General features: G+C 40.8%; 1 protein-coding gene across 6 annotated transcripts in view; it reads left to right on the top strand.

The window, feature by feature from the left end:
• The window catches only part of GIT1 (GIT ArfGAP 1), a 130,591-nt gene that overhangs the window by 71,256 nt on the left and 40,448 nt on the right, over nucleotides 1–18,887 (top strand). For all 6 annotated transcript variants that reach the window (XM_075854312.1, XM_075854314.1, XM_075854313.1 and 3 more), the window contains exons 3-8: nucleotides 3,223–3,335; nucleotides 5,603–5,708; nucleotides 7,926–8,012; nucleotides 10,654–10,784; nucleotides 12,508–12,602; nucleotides 15,021–15,063. In XM_075854312.1, coding sequence (XP_075710427.1) covers nucleotides 3,223–3,335; nucleotides 5,603–5,708; nucleotides 7,926–8,012; nucleotides 10,654–10,784; nucleotides 12,508–12,602; nucleotides 15,021–15,063 — 575 coding nt within the window. The remainder of the gene's footprint in view (nucleotides 1–3,222; nucleotides 3,336–5,602; nucleotides 5,709–7,925; nucleotides 8,013–10,653; nucleotides 10,785–12,507; nucleotides 12,603–15,020; nucleotides 15,064–18,887) is intronic.

The raw sequence follows: 18,887 nt of genomic DNA, 5'->3' as shown, positions 1-18,887 counted from the left end.
CTGGAGGAAGCAGGAAGTTCTCGGTAAGTATGAACGTCTTTTTATTTTTATTTTTTACAGGTTTATACTGATCGGTAGTCACTGTCCAGGGTGCTGAAAGAGTTACTGCCGATCATTTAACTCTTTCAGCTCCCTGGACAGTGACTATTTACTGACGTCGCTTAGCAACGCTGCCGTAATGACGGGTGCACACATGTAGCCACCCGTCATTACGAGAGCTCCATAGACTTCTATGGACTGTCCGTGCCGTTATTACGGCCTGAAATAGGACATGTTCTATCTTTTTCAACGGCACGGGCACCTTCCCGTGAGAAAACGGGAAGGCACCCGTCGCCAATAGAAGTCTATGAGCCCGTTATTACGGGTCGTGATTACGACCCGTAATAACGGGCGTTTTTACGGTCGTGTGCATGAGGCCTTAATCTACGCCGTTCACTATATTGCGTAAATAACATGTTACCTTTATTCTATGGGTCTGTGCAATTGCGACAATACTAAATAGGTATACTTTTTTCATGTTTTACGGTTTGGTTTGAACACTAAAAATCCTTTTAAAAAAATTTATTTGTTTTTGCATTGCCGTGTTTCAAGAGCTGTACGTTTTTTACTACAAGGTGCAGTTTTCATAGCAACTATTTTGGGTTACATGGGATTTATTGATTAACTTTTTTCTTAGATTTTTTTTTGGGGTGGGAATGGGAAAGAAAAGGAATATTGCCATTGTTTTTTGTGGGTTTTTTTTTGTACGTCATTCACCCAGCGGGTTAATCAATGTGTTTAACTTCATTGTTCGGGATGTTACGATACCATATACTAGTCCTTCTCAATGAATTTGAATATCAAAAAGTTAATTTATTTCAGTAATTTAATTCAAAACGTGAAACTCGTATATTAGCAGGTGTTTTGTGTTGATTCACTGATTAGAGTGTGACCCCATGAGTCTACAATCTGCAACTTTTACCCAATATTCAAAATTTTCGGAGAAACTAAATTTTGGGTTTTCATAAACTGTTACCATAATCATCAACATTTAAAAGAAAAAAAAATGCTGGAAATATATCCCTCTGTGTGTAATGAATCTATATAATGTGAGTTTCACTTTTTGAATTGAATTACTGAAATAAATTAACTTTTTGATGATCTTCTAATTCATTGAGAAGGACTAGTATGTGTATTTTTTTATTTATTTTGTTTGCACTTTTACTAAATAAAACCACCTCTAATGATTCTATTTTTACTGTAATCTTTATTATTATTATTTTTAAAACATTAACTGTTTTTAATTATTTTTTTTTCAGTCCCACTAGGGGACTTTACAATGCAATCTTTTGATAATAATGCTTTGGTATACTTGGGCGATAATGCTTCAGTATACTATCAGGCCATGTCTCTCTGGCATGGTCTAATAGGCAGTTACTGATGGCAGACCTGGGGGCCAATTGTGTCGATGGGGCGACTGAGTCTGCTTCTACGGTGCTGACGAGTGTTATTTTATTCTGACCCAGCCAGTGATATGGCCCTTAGCCTGCTTACCACCGATGCCAAGTGTTCGTAATGCTCTGACATCCCTGGTGCCAGTTATGTATGATTTTTTTTCATGTACTGATACTATTACAATATGTATCCTGTGATGCTCTTCTAAAGCTTTTTACAGACTATCAATTGCACTTCTATAGGGATTCCTGACCGTTCCACAACATCAGCTGTCTGTGAAAACAGGAGTCAGACAGGTTGTACTTTTTTACCAGTCTGATCCTATTGGTTTTCCCCTAGATAAACCGTGGCTGAGAAATCACATGCCAATTGAGTACGTTTTATAGTAGTCTTATGTCTTTGGTCCTCTCCACTCTGGGGGCAAGACACCGTGAATTGCCTAATAACATCTAAAGCCCCACTCACATGTATTGCACTGTACTTTGTTATGGATTTTCAATGCGGAATCCGGCAGGTTGCTTGTTATTCAGGGTCAACCAGGCTGGATTATAGTTGTGTGCCTACATGCTGTGAAAGGTGGGATGTGCTGCCGACAGGGTGCAAAGGTATGGGAACGAATGATCGAATTAACCATCTTTTGTCCCCAAACATTGTAATCATTGCTCTGTTTAAATGAAGCAAACGATCGCCGATCAACATGCTGTATTGTCGATCGGCGCTCGTTCACCGGGCAGGATACTTTGTTGGAGGACACAGTCTTATAGCCTTGATCTCATTTACATACTACAGGCTGCAATAATCTGCCCTGTAATCTGTTGATAGGCAATTTGCATTAGAATCTAACAACCTACTAGCAAGGCAATACCTCACTTCTTTCTAATCACTTGCTGCTGAGCTTTGTAGTTCTTTATTTAGACCATCAAACGATCAGAAGTCTTTTTCAGATTATCAAAATTATGGGTACTGTTGTCGCTCTTTCTACTGTACCCATGCTTTTTAAATCTTGTATATCTATTCGTATAGAATACACTTCTATAGTTCTTGAAATACAAAGCTGTAAAATAGTCCAGCTTCTCGGGAGAGGCTGATCACCAGATGTTAGTTTGGTCTCTCTTCTGGGACACATACATTTTTGGGTGTGTTATTTATGTATAGATCTGCAGTCCAAGAAAAACCTAATGTATCCGTAAGTCGGGGTGTGTGCTGTGTATTTAACAAGAACATGTCAGGTAGACAAAAAACAACCAGATGCCTTTTGAAATTGTTGTAGTGAATGTAGGAAAAAATAAAGAGAGCCTGATGTTTCTTCGCTTCCAGATCCGATTTCTGGTGCAAGGCTCTGATCAGACCTGAGTTGCAAATAATAATTTTAAAAAAAGAATCACAATGATCTTGTATTAAAGGAGCTGTCTGAGATTAAAGTGTGGAATTAATCAGATTAATCTGAAATTGCCCATTTGACATACGATACCTCTTGGTCGAGCGTTCATCCAGCGGCGTGCCATCCTCCCTTACTTGTCTTGGTCAGCCAAACTTTATTATTCCATCTTCTCTTGCTAACTTACAGGGGTAGATGTAAGGAAGTGACTCTTAATTGAAAGATCAGACTGCACACAGGTATTATTTGTAGTATGTAACCATAGAGACACCTAGATCTGGATAGGAGTTGTATACACAAAACGGTAGGATGTAAAACTAGATAAGACTGCACATGCAAAAATTCCTCTGATCAACCTGACCCTTTAGGCCTGCAAGCTCCTTATGGTTCTCTTATTTTAATTGTTCCAGATGGTGCACACGTTGGCCAGCAACGGAGCAAATTCTATTTGGGAACACTCTCTGTTAGATCCTGCACAGGTTCAGAGCGGCCGACGCAAAGCCAACCCTCAAGACAAGCTCCAGTGAGTATTAAAGACAAGATAAGCGGTTAAACTTTTCATGATAAGAGTATGACAGGTGCCGTCAGACCGCAGATATCTATTGAAAAGTTATCTTAAGGGGGTCGAATTTTTTCATTATTGGGATTTCTCGTTGGCATAATTAGGAAGTCGTTAATGATAATTGACAGACTATCCCCAAAGGGCATGCGCCAACTGTTTTCTTCCTCTTGTGACCACCTCAACACTCACTGCTTCTTCCCAGGTCACATATCATAAAAGAGATTGCCTGAGCATTGCAGGCACTATTTCAGTATGATGTATGGAGTTGTAGAAACCGACAATCTTTTCAGACCAACTGTAAGGCTATGTGCATAGTTTTTTTGCAGGCGGAATTTCTGCCTCAAAATTCCGTTTGGAAGTTTGAGGCAGATTTTCCTCTCCCTGCACGCTGATTTTTGCGGCGTTCTTCGCGGCGGTTTTCATCCGCAGCCATTGAGAGCCGCGGGCATAAATGCCGCGAAATATGCTTTCTCCGCCTCCCATTGAAGTCAATGGGAGGTCAGAGGCGGAAACGCCTGAAGATAGGGCATGTCGCTTCTTTCTCCGTCAAAAAACTCTGTGTGAACATAGCCTTAAAAGGGTTATCCTATGAATAATATTATGTGTAGTTAAATAAAGCACCTAATTCTAAACATGTTTTTTTATTGACACTCATTAAAAAAAACATTCTGTAACAAAATATTACATTTATAAATTCATTACAGTGCCACCTAGTGTTCCAGCGCTCCCCCTATAGTGTGTCCATTCTGTGTTCAAATATGGACACGCATGCATCGTTTCACTGCTTCTCTGGTTTTTCTGCTCTTTCATCTTCACTGGTGCACTGGGATGCCTGTTTGTGAGCAGGCTGTACATAATCTTCAGCTTTTTCTCTGCCTGTCAAGTAGAGAAGACACTGAAAACGGCATTCACCTCCTCTGACAAGCAGAGAAGACTCTAAAGATGGCATCAGTCTCCTCTGACATGCAGAGAAGACGATAAAGATGGCATCAGTCTCCTCTGACCAGCAGAGAAGACACTGAAGATGGCATCAGTCTCCTCTGACATGCAGAGAAGACACTGAAGATGGCATCAGTCTCCTCTGACAAGCAGAGAAGACACTGAAGATGGCATCAGTCTCCTCTGACCAGCAGAGAAGACACTGAAGATGGCATCAGTCTCCTCTGACAAGCAGAGAAGACACTGAAGATGGCATCAGTCTCCTCTGACAAGCAGAGAAGACACTGAAGATGGCATCAGTCTCCTCTGACAAGCAGAGAAGACACTGAAGATGGCATCAGTCTCCTCTGACAAGCAGAGAAGACACTGAAAATGGCATTCACCTCCTGTGACAAGCAGAGAAGATGCTAAAGATGGCCTCAGTCTCCTCTGACATGCAGAGAAGACACTGAAGATGGCATCAGTCTCCTCTGACAAGCAGAGAAGACACTGAAGATGGCATCAGTCTCCTCTGACAAGCAGATAAGACGCTTTAGGTTTTGAGACAGCCTGTTCAGGAGCTGGAATCACTTTGCGCTGCTGAAGAGGAGACCGAACAGAGAAACCAGAGGAGCACAGAAACATGTGTGTACACCTCTGAACACTTAGTAAGGTGGACGTACTATAGGGGGAGCGCTGAAACACTAGGTGGCGTTTTAATAAGTTTATAAAAGTAATCTCTTGTCAAATAATTTTTATTTTTTTAGCTTTTTTTGCAGCATCAACACAAAAACATGTTTAGATTTAGGTGCTTTTTAAAGGGGTTGTCTGAGATGAAATAGTTTTTTTTAAAATAGCTGCAGAAAATGTAAAAAAAAAACAAAAAACGGAACTCACCTGTACAAGACCGGTCAGGCCGGTTACTGGTTTCAGCAGTGATGTGTATCATGTACATGACGCTGCAAAACCTGTGGGGAACACCATGGCTTTGGCGTTGGAGCGGCGGGGGATTGAGCAGTTGCGTAACTTTTTTATTTTTGTTTTATAAATTCTTATTTCTTTGGATGGAGAAAGACAAACTGTGGCCAGACACCTATGGCGACGCTTGTATAGTAAAAAACAAAAGAATGATTGATTGGATTTTAACCTGTCCAAAGACTTGTTTCACCTATGAGAGATGTAGTTGGAGGAAAAATAAATGGAGTTTACCAGGATTTTTAATTAGTGGCCAATCCTTGGAAGAAGATAAATTGAACGTGGAGATTTAGAGAAAAGCGTTGTAATTCACTATCTGCTTTTACTCCTTCCAGTCCTACAAAGTCCGAGTTTATTCGTGCCAAGTATCAAATGCTTGCATTTGTGCACAAGTTACCATGTCGTGATGACGATGGAGTGACTGCCAAGGACCTCAGCAAGGTACTGTCATAGGTTTCTCACCTAGAGTATGAGATTGGTATACTTAATAGTTTTTTTTGTATGGGATTTCTGTCCCAATCGGTAATACTGTAGTATGTCTTCAGATCACTGTTTTTCTATTTCATTAGACAGGTTTTACAATGTATTCTACATTTTCTAATTATTGTTCTCCTCATGCACTATATGGACATTAGTATTGGGACACACCTCTTATTCATTGTATTCGGGTGTTTCATTCAGTCCCATTGTCACAGGTGTATAAAATCCAGCACCTCGCCATGCAGTCGCCTCTACTGCACGAATAGGTGCTGGATTTGTTAAAGAATGGGACGTTCTAAAGACCTCACTGAATTTGCGCATGGTTTTGTAAAAGGATGCCACTGTTAAAACAAGTCCGTTCGAGAAATTTCTTCCCTCCTAGATATTCCACGATCAACTGTGAGTGGTATTATTGCAAAGTGGAAGCATTTAGGAACCACAGCAACTTAGCCATGAAGTGGTGACCCCGCTCTGTTTCTTTACGTGGTCACCACTTCATGGCCGAGTTGCTTCCACTTTGCTGAGGCACATAGTGAATAAAGTTGCCAATAACTGCAGAGTTCCAAACCTACTTTGACATTAACATCAGCACAAAAACATTATTCCAGGGGCTTCATAGCATGGGTTTCAGTGACCGAGCAGCTACATGCAAGCTTTACATCACCAAGCATAATGCCAGGCGTCGGATGGAGTGGTGTAAAGCCGCCGCCACTGGACTCTGGAGCAGTGAAAACGTGTTCTGTGGAGTGATGAATCGCACCTCTCTATCTGGCAGTCTGATGGACCAGTCTGGGTTTGGTAAATTCCAGGAGTACGTTACCTGCCTGACTGCATTGTGCCAACTGTAAAGTTTGGTGGAGGAGGATAAAGCTATGTGGTTGTATTTCAGCGTTGGCCTAGGCACCTTCGTTCTAGTGAAGGGAAATACTAATGCTTCAGCAAACCAAGACATTTTGGACAATTGTATGTTTCCAACTTTGTGGGAACAGTTTGGGGTTCGGCCCTTTTCTGTTCCAGAATGACTGTACCCCAGTGCACAAAGCAAGGTCCATAAAGACATGGTTGGGTGAGATTGGTGTGGAAGAACTTGACTGGCCGCACAGAGCCCTGACCTCAACCCCATCCAACACCATTGTGATGAACTAGGATGGAGATTGAGAGCCGGGCCCTCTCATCCAACATCAGTGTCTGACCTCACAAATGCTCTTCCGGATGGGCAACAATTCCCACGGACACACTGCAAAATCTTGTAGAAGGAATAGAGGAAGCTGTTTTAACTGCAAAGGGGGACCAACTCCGTATCTCCATATTAATGCCAATGTATTTAGAATGGGATGTCATAAAAGCTCCTGCAGGTGTAATGTGTAGGTGTCCCAATACTTTTGTCCATATAGTGTACATTCAATATATTGTAATTGCCACCTAATTACTTCTCGATAAGTATCGTGTGGCTGTTCCTGTTGATTTCACTTGTAGCCCATATATCCACTTAAACCTCCTGGTAATTTAACGTGCTGCCCTGTTACGTTGTAAAGTTTATTGCACCCTCCTGATTTAACGGCTTGTAATTGCTAAACACATACTTAGGTTGGCAAACAGGATCTATTCAATATATGGGCTTCGGTGAATGGGTTTATGGGAATTTTCACACTTCAGTATTAGACTATGACTAGAATCGCAGGATTCGACTTTCGCAACGTTTCCCGACTTACGTCACACTCCAATAAAACTAAATGAGAACTGTCGTGTCTGCCTTGGTCTCCATTCACTACTATTGTTACAGCACTTCTAAGTGTGACGCACAAAGATTACGTGCTGATTTACAGATCAAAGTCTTCAATGCAAGAATATCCCCGTTTCCCCTCTGTCTACAGGCCATGACTGCTCATATGATTTACCTGTGTGGCCAGAACTAATGTTTTCATAATGTCCTCTTGTGGAAGCAATTGCTTAGTGTTAGATAAGAATTTGTGCATTGGTTAAAGGGGCAAAACATTTTTCGGGTGTAACGTTGTCCTGCGTTTCATGTGGATCCCTTTTCTTTAGCGTAGAAGGTCACAAGTTTCGTGTTGTGATGATGTAAGGTGAAGAGGATTCCCTGTAGCGGAGGATTGTGCAACTGGGCTGCCACTGATTTTATCTCATCGCTTGTGTTTTGTTTTTTTTTCCTGATTCTAGCAACTTCATTCCAGTGTGAGGACTGGGAACCTGGAAACATGCTTACGTCTGCTGTCTCTTGGTGCTCAAGCGAACTTCTTCCACCCGGTAATCACGCCTGATATCACATTACTGCGCTTTCCTGTGATTTCTTCTATGTAGTTTGATTTGTTTGTCTTTTGTGCAGTGATGTTTCCTAGACTACGTTTGATTACAAATAAAAGGGTTGATATTCACGTGCCAGTGTATCTCATAACTTTACAGCTTTCATCTGGAGCTAGGCCCATACAAGCCCTTACCTGACGGCTACCATTCTGGAGATATTCACGACTCCGCCGGTAGGCTGCAGCTAAGCCCGCATTGCTCCTGAGCATCGTTGTTCTGAGCCACTTACTCTGCCTGCTATAAACTAAAAGGAGTGCCTTTCATGCAGAATCCTGAGCAGTTCAGAACACTACCACTTGGGGGCAATGGTCTACATAGAGGCTTAGCTGAGAGTAGCTGAGATCTAGAAAGTGTCAGTTGTCGGGTAAGTAAAACTTTGGGAGTTGTAGAGTAGCTTGACTTCAAGGAAAGGCCTGATTCCCCCCCCCCCCCCCCCCCGGATACATTTAATTATACCAAATATAAGACAGAGGTAAATTCTAATATTAAAGAAATGACCAATTTGTAAATGAGATACAGTAAGTAACCCCACTATACGTTCTAGAAACACCTAGAAGAAAGTTGATTTAACTCTTGATGCGGAGACTGTGCTTTTTCAGCTTTTACTAGGGCTATTGGCAGTATTATTTCGAGTAAGAGCCGGATGTATAATATGCAGGTATGGCTGGTAAACCTTTGTGCGCACACATTTATTATTATATATTAAAAACAAAAAATTGACCCACTATAATCATTAATTTATGCAAAATGGCTGACACACTTAAACCATAGGTTTCCGTTTGCATTACCATTGATTTCAATTGCGATGGATCTGGTGCAAATGGTTTCCGTTTGTCTCCGTTGTGCAAGGGTTCCGTCGTTTTGACTGAATTAATACCGTAGTCTACTGCAGTATTGCTTCTGTTCTGATGGAAAACTCTGACGGAACATCAGAACGGAACCCTGACGCAGATGTGAACGAAGCCTAAGTCAATTTCTCTGCAGCTGCCTTTTAAAAGAAATATTTTTTTAAATCACCCAAAATGCTATATCGTTATATGATTATTGTAAGTTACGGGATTGAAGATATATATGCAAAATGCCAAAATGTCTTTAGTCACATGACACTTGGCGGCTAAGCATTCCTCAACACAAGTTTGCACTTGGCCTCCATTCCTTTATCAAGCCTAGAATTGCAGGAATGGCGTATACACTTACACCTTATTCGTTTATTTCTTATTGCTAGTTTATAAAATAGGTAACGTCTTGGCTAAAGTTTATACATATTATTTGTTTAAGCCAGAAAAGCTAAAATGGTAGAGGACGCTGGAAATTCACGATGCAGACAAAGTCAGCCATGTAGCAGCGTCATTTTTATTCTTCCTTCATAATTAGGGATTTTATGGCTTTATTTATCTATATTTCACTGTAAATAGGAAACTGTATTTTCTCTGGTAAATCATAAGTTAAAGATGTTGTCCCTTTTTTGTTAAAAAGATTCCCTAATAATAAGCTGACCACAGGTTTCCTGATGCTGGGACCCCCAGCGATCAGCTGTAATCTGTGAGGGATCCTGGTGGTAAATGTTCAATTCATTTCCAGCACATGCGAAATTAAGTATTACAAAGTGACCATTCATATCGATGAAATGTGTACTGATGGGTTCAGTGAAAGGCGGGTCAGGATCCACCGGTTCCCTCACAGATTACTTAGATGTGATCGATAACAGGTCGATCCTGCATGTCCGAGATCTGCAGAATCCGCTATCACTGGACCAGTCAGTGCCTCTGGCCTGACGGATACAGGTTTCAGCGCAAGATACAGCTAAAGGCCTATTCACATCTGACTCGTCTTCGGTTTATGAGTTCCAATCGACCTTTCTGTCAGGGGAGCCCATGAACAAAAAGCCAAACGGAAACCAAAGCTTCCGTTTGCGTTACCATTGATCATTAATTTTAATGGTAATGCTTCCGTTGCAATTGATTTCCGTATGGTTTCCATTTTTTTTTTTACAGGAAACAATAGTGTAGTCGACTGCGCTATTGTTTCCACAAAACAAATTGGAAACTTTACGAAACGGAAACAAACTGAAACCAATTGCAACGGAAGCATTATCTGAAATCAATGGTGATGCAAACGGAAGCTATGGTTTCCGTTTCTCTGACGGAAAGGTCGAATGGAACCCATGAACGGAAGCTCAACGCTGATGTGAACACAGCCTAATCTGTATACAGGATATGAAGCCGCTGTATCTGAAAAAGTAAAAATAATTTTTAACCAAACGTAATTCCAAAATTGCACCAATCACACTGATACACATTCTTATTTAAAAAAAATAAATGTTTTTAATGGTGTACGTAGCCTTTAATGTGTTCTCGTATATGGGCCTATATAGTGTTTGTAGACATGTATATTATTCCATTTTATATTATGTTTTTTTTTTTTTTTTTAATGGACTACAATAGAGCATAAAAAGAAAGCAAAGTCACTTGTATTTGTGAAGGACCGTGCGAAACTTTTTTTTTTTTTGTAATTGATCCTCATTATGTCTGTGCCATTTTATATATGTAGTTTTATTAGAATCAATTCCGTTTTGTATCTGTAGGAGAAGGGGACCACTCCTTTACATGTAGCAGCTAAAGCAGGGCAAATCCTTCAGGCCGAGCTTCTGGTAGTGTACGGAGCTGACCCAGGGGCTCCTGATGTGAATGGAAGAACACCTATTGATTATGGGAGGTAAGATGTACAAAGCATAATAACAGTATGAGGGTTTATTTATTTTTTATACATATGAGGATTTCTCTTAGGCCTTATTCACACAGACGTGTTCAGTCCGTGATATACGGACTGCGTGTCTGCCGCATTTCCAGGACCGAACACCGTTCAGGGAGCCGGGCTCCTAGCATCATAGTTATGTATGATTCTAGGTGTCCCTGCCTCCCCGCAGGAATACGGCCTTGTGAATAAGGCCTTAGTCCTAGAATTCAGGATCATGATATTTGCAGTGGCCCGTTACTTTCAAATGTTATATTATTTTTGGAGCAGAAGAGGAAACCAGAGTACCATGAAGAAAGCCCCATAAACACAGAGCTGTGACAACCAATCACTTATTTTGATGAAAAAGGGGATGGTTGGCAGCATTAATAGATGAAAATGTAGTTATATTAAAAGGTTGATTTCGGAAACTTCTGATCGGTGATACAATTAGAAACAGTACAAATAATACAAAATTAAGAATTTTGCGTGGTGTCACGGTTAACTGCCGGACATTCGGCTTGTACAGTATTGTACTAGTTATACCCTGTATACAAGTCTAAAAGTGAATTTTCAAGTATGATATCATTAAAGGGAATGTGACATTGAGAAGTGACTTATTGTTTAAATTAAGTTTCTATGTTAACGATATATTTAAAAAATTGTTGGTCACGTTTATTTTTTTTTATTTTTTTCTATGTCATTATCTTTATTAAATAATAATCAGTTTTCAATCTGACCACTAAATCTCACCATAGACTGACACTGTTCTGTAGGGATCACTTCTCAGCAGTCATCTCATTATTATCACCGGCAGGATTACAATGACCGGTAATGGCCCTATTAGACCGGCCGATAATTGGCCTGCGCAGGGAGTGCCGATCAAGGAGGCGTTGTTGATTGGCGCTCGTTTGCTCCTGTCACAAGGAGCTAGGGATGGGGACAACTGGTCATTACTCTGATCGCTCGTGTGTTTACACAGGGAGATGTGCTGCCCACAACGGTAATATTTTACTTTTTTAAAACGATACGATCAGCAGATGATCGAGCGTTTGCTCGTTCATCTGTTGATCGCTGCCCTGTTTACACAGGACAATTCTTGACAATGAGCGTTCTATGAAGGCTTGTCTGCCTGATAATCGCCTAGTGTAATACCCCCTTTACACCTATATACAGATAACAAAGGATCCACCATTGACAATAGGTGATTGACACAGCTCCCCTCCTCCCCCTCCCTGCACAGTGGCCGCTAGAACACTCAAGTCAATGACCCTTCCTGTTCACAAGTTCCTATGGCCCATGTGGCTGTTGTAAAGCATATGTCTAAATGCTATTAACCCGCAGCTAGGCAAGATGACTGCCCCATAATCATTTACCGAAAATAGAATAGAAAAAATCTACAATCAAAAAATAAAAACAGATGAGAAAAAGATAGTTACACTATTTTATATTAATTACTGAAAAAAAAGAAATAGGAGATACGTTCTTTATAAAAGTGATTGGCTATCGCATAAGGTTGCAAGATGGTGGTTTGCATATGTATCCTCTTCGCCTGTGCACAACTCTCAAAGGTAAATTTGCACAAGGTTAGAACATGCGTGATTATTTTGTGATTAATCCTGGACTAGAATCTTCTAGTGTCAATTGTGAAGACCATATGTAGGTTTAGCTTCTGTGTTTCTGAGCAGAACTTGCTGTCTTATAGGCAGGCTGGTCACCATGATCTGGCAGACAGACTGGTGGAGTGTCAGTATGAGCTGACGGACAGACTGGCCTTTTACCTCTGTGGCCGAAAACCGGGTAAGTGGATCCCTGTAACAACCAACTTGAACCTTCCTTTTATTGTGTCAGGGAATCCTCTTAGACCAACTAGGCCCAGCAAGGGTGCAATTATTTTTTATTTTACCTGAGCTTTAGGGCTCATTCAGACGAGCATGTTCCGAGCACGCAGAACGGAGATGAAATGCATGAAATACGGTCAGTTTATTGTGCACGTAAATCGGACACGCTCGTATAAATTAAGTCTTACAGTGGGGGAACTAGGGCTGAAAATGTGGGTGCAGTGCTAAGCATCCATCCCTAGTTATCACAATGGTTACTGTATGATATGTATGCTGATAAATATAGATTTTTATTAAAGGTGGATCTGTCATCGGGCTTCGTTGCCCTCTATAAGCGCAGCATATTTTGAGAAGATCCGCTCTCCTATTAGCCAAAACATCACGAAAAAATATTGTGTCGTTTGGCTAACAGGAGTTTTTAAAGAATACATTGGAGTAGTTATGAGACGGTTTCTTCATGAGGGGAGCGCCCACAGTTATAGATGGGCTGCTGTATTTCCAAATACCAAGAGGGGGGAGGGGAGTGCTCTTATGAATACACCGTCTCAACTAGGAGTCCGGTGTATTCTATAAACGCTCCTATTAGCCAAATGGCAAAATATGTTTTTGTACCATTTTGGCTAATAAGAGAGCGGACCTTTTCCCATGCTATTCTGTTCTTATATAGCAATCTGATGACCGATCCGCTTTTAAAGCATCAGCGAGAAAATACTGATTATTTCTACAGCGGATTCATGTTTTTTTTTTTTTTTTTTTTACCTTTTTTATTTTTGTAATTTCTACTGTTGTATGAGCATTATATATCATCTGAAAGCAATGCTGCCAGAGAGATTCATTCTCTGTTTATGGAGACATAGTCATACATCGTGAATAAATGTGTTATTTAGCTGTATAATTGGAGATATTTTCTGCTTGGAAATAAACAGCTCTCAGAATCAGAATTGAACATATGTGCGTTTACAAACACATAAGTTCTAAAAGAAAAAAATATTCTATTCCACACTTCTGCGTCCTTACAGCGGACACATATTTTTTCCCATCAAATTTAAAGTGTCAATACAGTAAAATGGGTGTATTGGATTGGGTTTTTATGTTTATGCCTTAGACAACACCTTTTATATGCCCTGTTAGGTAGTCCCTTTTATTAGCCACCTCGGAGAGTGCTTACAAAGATCGTTTCTTGCTCTGGATGACCCAGCACTTCCAGGTAGAATACAGACCGCTCACTGATTTCAGTGGTAACTGTGTAATGCCTAATTTTTCCTGTGGGGGTGCTGCAGGGGAATTGATAAACTACTGGAAACACCGACAATTATTAAAAGTGGACAACCCATTTAACCCCTTTATGGACTTGGTCATAGCTGCACATCCTGGTGCGGGGGTTGAATCATGAATTGGGCTCACGCGCTAAGCCCGCTCCATACGCTTCGGGTGTCCGCTATGTCCTACCTTCTGCTGCTGTCGCTGGACTTTGGCAATCTCTTGGGACTCATTTTTTAAACGTTTTGCCCTAAGCCTGTATGTCTGAGCATTTATAAGTTACTGTTTGTGTATACCTACAATCTAGCAGTATCCATTTCTTAAATCATGTCCATGAATACAAGCGCTCTGTATAAAGTGTAACTGTCATTTATTTTTCCCTCCATAAATCAATAGTACAAGGCTGGATAAGGAACTTTTTGATATAGCTTATTACAAAAAATGCCTCTTTTTCCACATATCAGCTGCTCCCCCCCCCCCCCTTTCTTTTCCTGCCTTATGCACTGGTCACTCACTCTTGATGATTCACTGCTAAAATCTGTCTTTAGTGAAGCAGTGATGAAGACAGATTATCAGTCTAACTAAGGGATCAAGTTTCAGCATCTACCCATAGATGTCTATGGAGAGGGGAGTAGGAGGGATCTGCTTTAGAAAGACATACACAGAAGCTGCTGCTTCTAGTAAGTGTTCTACGTTTCTTACTCCAGAGCTGGTTTCACAGTAACACTGTTTATTACTGATGTATAATGTCCTCTATGCTACTGCCGCTTTTGTGGTTGTGTGTGTGTCTGTGTGAGAAATAGGGAAGCAGGATCTCCTCTTTTCTCTGTGCTGTGTATGGGAGACATCATAGCAGTTAGGCTCCACCCCCTCTGGAGCTGAGTTAAGGGAAAACTGACAATTAGAGAGAGAGCCTGTAGAAGGGAAAACTGGTAAATGCAGATACAAGTCATAAAATGCCCAGATTTAGTGTTATTACTCATGTACACACATATGATGGCTGATTATAAAAATTCACTTTATTTTAATGTCTGTAGCTGTAAAGTTTCTAATCCTACAAGAAATTCTTAATCTAATCAAAGCACTAACTGGTCTGTGTTTTATTTGTCTGTTTCAGATCATAAGAATGGACATTATATCATTCCTCAGATGGCTGATAGGTAATTTTGCACTCCTCTGCTCTTTATCGTCAAAGCTTCAATTGCAGAAATGTGTTGGTTGAGTGTAATTACTTTGCACGTTCCATATTGTCCTTTGCTTCCACTGCCAACAGGTCATTTAAAACTCATGGCCAGTTCAGCTTAAAGTGGGTGACCACCTTTAAACACCATGTAGCTTTTAGGTCTATAATTCTGTGCTGATTTTCCGAATATATCTTTATATTGGTCTGGGCATTGTTTTTCTGATATAAAGCTCTAAATCTCCTGTATAAACATAGATTTCAAACATAACATGCTGGCCTCCTGCAGTCACCACTAGAGGGAGATTAGAAGGTCACTGCACACTGATTTTTTTTTTCTTGCATTTAAAGGGTTATTCTGGTCACAAGAAGTTATCACCTTTCCGCTGGGACCCCCATTGATAACCAAAACGGGGGCCCGTGTCCCTCATTCTCCCCAGCCCTGACTCGTCTCTTAATATCTGGCACTAACGGAAACTGCCGAGCCTTTAAATGGCCAACCTGCGTTCAATTCCACACCTGCTCACAGCGAGCTTGCAGCTGGGGGACATGGGAACTCCGTTCTGAAAAACAGTGGTGGTCCCAGCGATCGAACCCCCACAGATCTAACCATTATCACGTACCCAGTGGATAGGTGATAACTTCTTGAGGTGGAATACACTTTAACGTTTAAACACTATGTAGTATGCGCCTAAGCTCCTTCTAGTGGTTCTAGGCGGCCAAAACGTGTCTTTTTTTTACATCTATATCTCTGTAGGGGGTTGTGAGCTGTTTCAGAAAATGAAGCTCTGACTGCTATAAAGATATATTAAGAAAATAATCCACAGAGACTTTTGAGCATATTTTGATAAAAACAAGGGTTAATATTAACTTTTTTTTTTCCACTGGACATAGTGTTGAGCTATGTGCTACTATGAAAGTAATGGGACAGAACTTTAAAAACCTGCTTTCTGATCCAAGAGATGGTGGGAGAACCAAGGATTTATTATTTTCTGCTGGAAAGACGCAATGTAAATATGTCAGAAACCAAAGTTTTGAACCTCTTCTAATAACCAAACGCGGCTTAGGCTGCGTTCACATCTGCGTCATAGCTACGTTCGGTCAAAATTTGCAGTCGGAATGGAGCCCTGACTGACACAAATGAAAACCAGAGGTTTCCGTTTCCATCACCATTGATTTAATTGGAGATGGATCCGGTGCAAATGGTTTCCGTCTGTCTCCGTTGTGCAGGGGTTCCGTCGTTTTGATGGAATGAATAGCGCAGTCCACTACGGTATTCATTCCGTCAAAACTACGGAACCCCTGCACAATGGAGACAAACGGAAACCATTTGCATCGGATCCGTCAATCCGTTTGTGTCAGTCAGGGCTCCGTTCCGACGGATGTGAACGAAGCCTTAGCCTGTGTTCACAACTCGTTATTGCTCTATGTTTGGCATATAAGTCGTAAGATCCTTGGATGTAAGGCTGCGACGTATCCCACTGTATAGGCATACAGTGGGATATTTTGCGAATAAGTTACCAAAGAGAAAAAAAAGTTCACCTTTTTATGGAATACGTATGCGCCGAATGTAGGGCAGTAACGAATTGTGAGCAGAGCCTTAAAGGGATGTATGAGAAGGGGTAGTCCGTTCATGTTGTCTTAAAAACATAGATCTTTTGGTGACTTATTCCAGTTATTATAGGTACTTTTTCGTTTGTACTGTGTAACAATGTCACATTTAGTTTATAATCCCTACATCTGTCCTCCATTGACCATACAGTGTGTTCATGTTCCTATCCATTACATTTCATAGAGGCGGATGACTGTGCTCTGTATGTGTTGTGACCAGGAAGCTTCGGTCATAGCTGCGTCCTGTTTTCACTTGACCACTGAACTCGTCATCCCCACCACGTGGCATTGCTGCTGCGGTGAATATCATTGTTCTACAAAAGCCTCTACAAACAAAACACCGCACGATGAGGAGAAGAATAAATAACAATAACCTTTTCTATATGGAAATAAAGGGGCTTTCCTGGAGGCAAATATTGGTGGCCTATCCTTAGGAGAGGCTATTGCTGTTTAATCGGTGGGGTCCGACCTCTGCTGTTCGGACTGCCGCCAATTGAAAGTTCATGGCCACCACTACCCTTTTTCTTGTAGGATCTGTGAAAGGAAAACTCAAGTAGAAGAACCGCACATAACCCCCCCCCCCTCCCCCAACACACACCTATCCCTCCAATACTGCTTTATCAAAGGGGTTTTCTGGGATTTTCATTTTGATGACCTATCCTTAGAATAGGTAATCAATATCAGAACAGTGAGGGTCCGACTACTGGCACCCCCACCAATCCGTTCCCCTTTAAAGGTTTAGGTCTCGTCTTATTTGGACGATTACTGGTTGTATGTATTCAGTGTCAGACTAGGGTACCTCGACACCACCACATCAGTAATTATTCTGAGGGTCCACACCTCCAGCTATTATTGAATAAATGTACAGAAACTTTGAATTGCATAGGGGGAAATGATGTTCTGGTAGTGGCAGCAGTTCTTCTGCTCTACCGGACTGGTACCTATAGATATGTTCACAAGTGCAGAGATCCAGCGGTGTCACCTGGTGGCGGCTGCACTTGCTGGCAGGTAGCTGCCCAAACTTATTCAAATGCTCCTGAATAAATAGTCATATATCTCATATTCGTAAAGTTCTTCTTTTCTCCTAAATGACCCAGTTTCTTCCTGAGAGTGATCCAGTCTTGTATTGCAATCATTTTGCTTATTAATATTAGTTTGGTAACCCCTAGAGACTTGCAGAAACGTGCCCTCTCTGGCTGTTACTTTACAGAAATATAGCATTAAAATATGTCATATGCAGACCTGATACAACCTGCGGTCTTCCGTAAAGCTGTCGATCACTGGCAAATTATTACTATACTCGAGCTCCCCCATGTGGCCAAAGCTAGACATTACTACCGGTGAGAAGTAATAAAGAGTTTGTCATTTAATATCTATTTTGAAATGTATTTCCCAATTAATCAAAGTATTAAAATCAACAGGGGTCTTCAATATTCCTTATATATAGTCCTGCAGTAGTTAAGTATACATCACATGTGAGACTGATCCAGGGTTGACTCCCATACTTCTGGGAGTTTAGCGATTCACGGCTCAGAAATCAATTTGAAAACTTTTTCTTTGGCAGACCCAAAATTGGTGGCAGAACTTTCACAAATCATTAAAACGGGAACTTCATTAAATGGAAGGCCCTGCTCTCACTTTTTGCCAGGTTTTTGTTAACGTTTTAATGGTCAAAATTGTGTAGCATGCGCTGTATTCTATCCAGTAAATAAAAAAATGGAAACCTGATGGACTCCTTATAAGTCAGTGGGGGGTAAGAAAAAAATAAAACGCATCCTAATAGATTATAGCAGATCCATCATGAATCCTGTAAAGATGGAAGCCATGGCGCAATTGTAAATAGGGTTTAAGTCTGTTCTCTTCTGCCTTTTTTCCGATTTCACTGTTTCTGATGTTTTGTTGGCAAGAATAACATAGTCTGCAGCGCTTTTTTTTTTTTGCGCTTTTTTTATTATACGTCAAAATTTGTTTGAGATCTGTTCGGGAAATGGATCCAACATGCCGATCATTTCGCTTTTAGGAATGGAGGCTATGACAGTAGTAGAAGCATTTTTTCCATGTACACTTTATTATCTACAGTACATTTATAAACCACCGTAATGATCCATTTTACGACACATTGCGCTGTTCCTAGCTGTCCTGTTCCATCTGTGTATTTCAATAATTTTATCTATCTTTATGTCTTAACAATAA

Source organism: Rhinoderma darwinii, chromosome 2 (assembly GCF_050947455.1).
Source record: "Rhinoderma darwinii isolate aRhiDar2 chromosome 2, aRhiDar2.hap1, whole genome shotgun sequence".
Taxonomy (NCBI): domain Eukaryota; kingdom Metazoa; phylum Chordata; class Amphibia; order Anura; family Rhinodermatidae; genus Rhinoderma; species Rhinoderma darwinii.
This window is presented reverse-complemented; position numbering and strand designations above follow the sequence as displayed.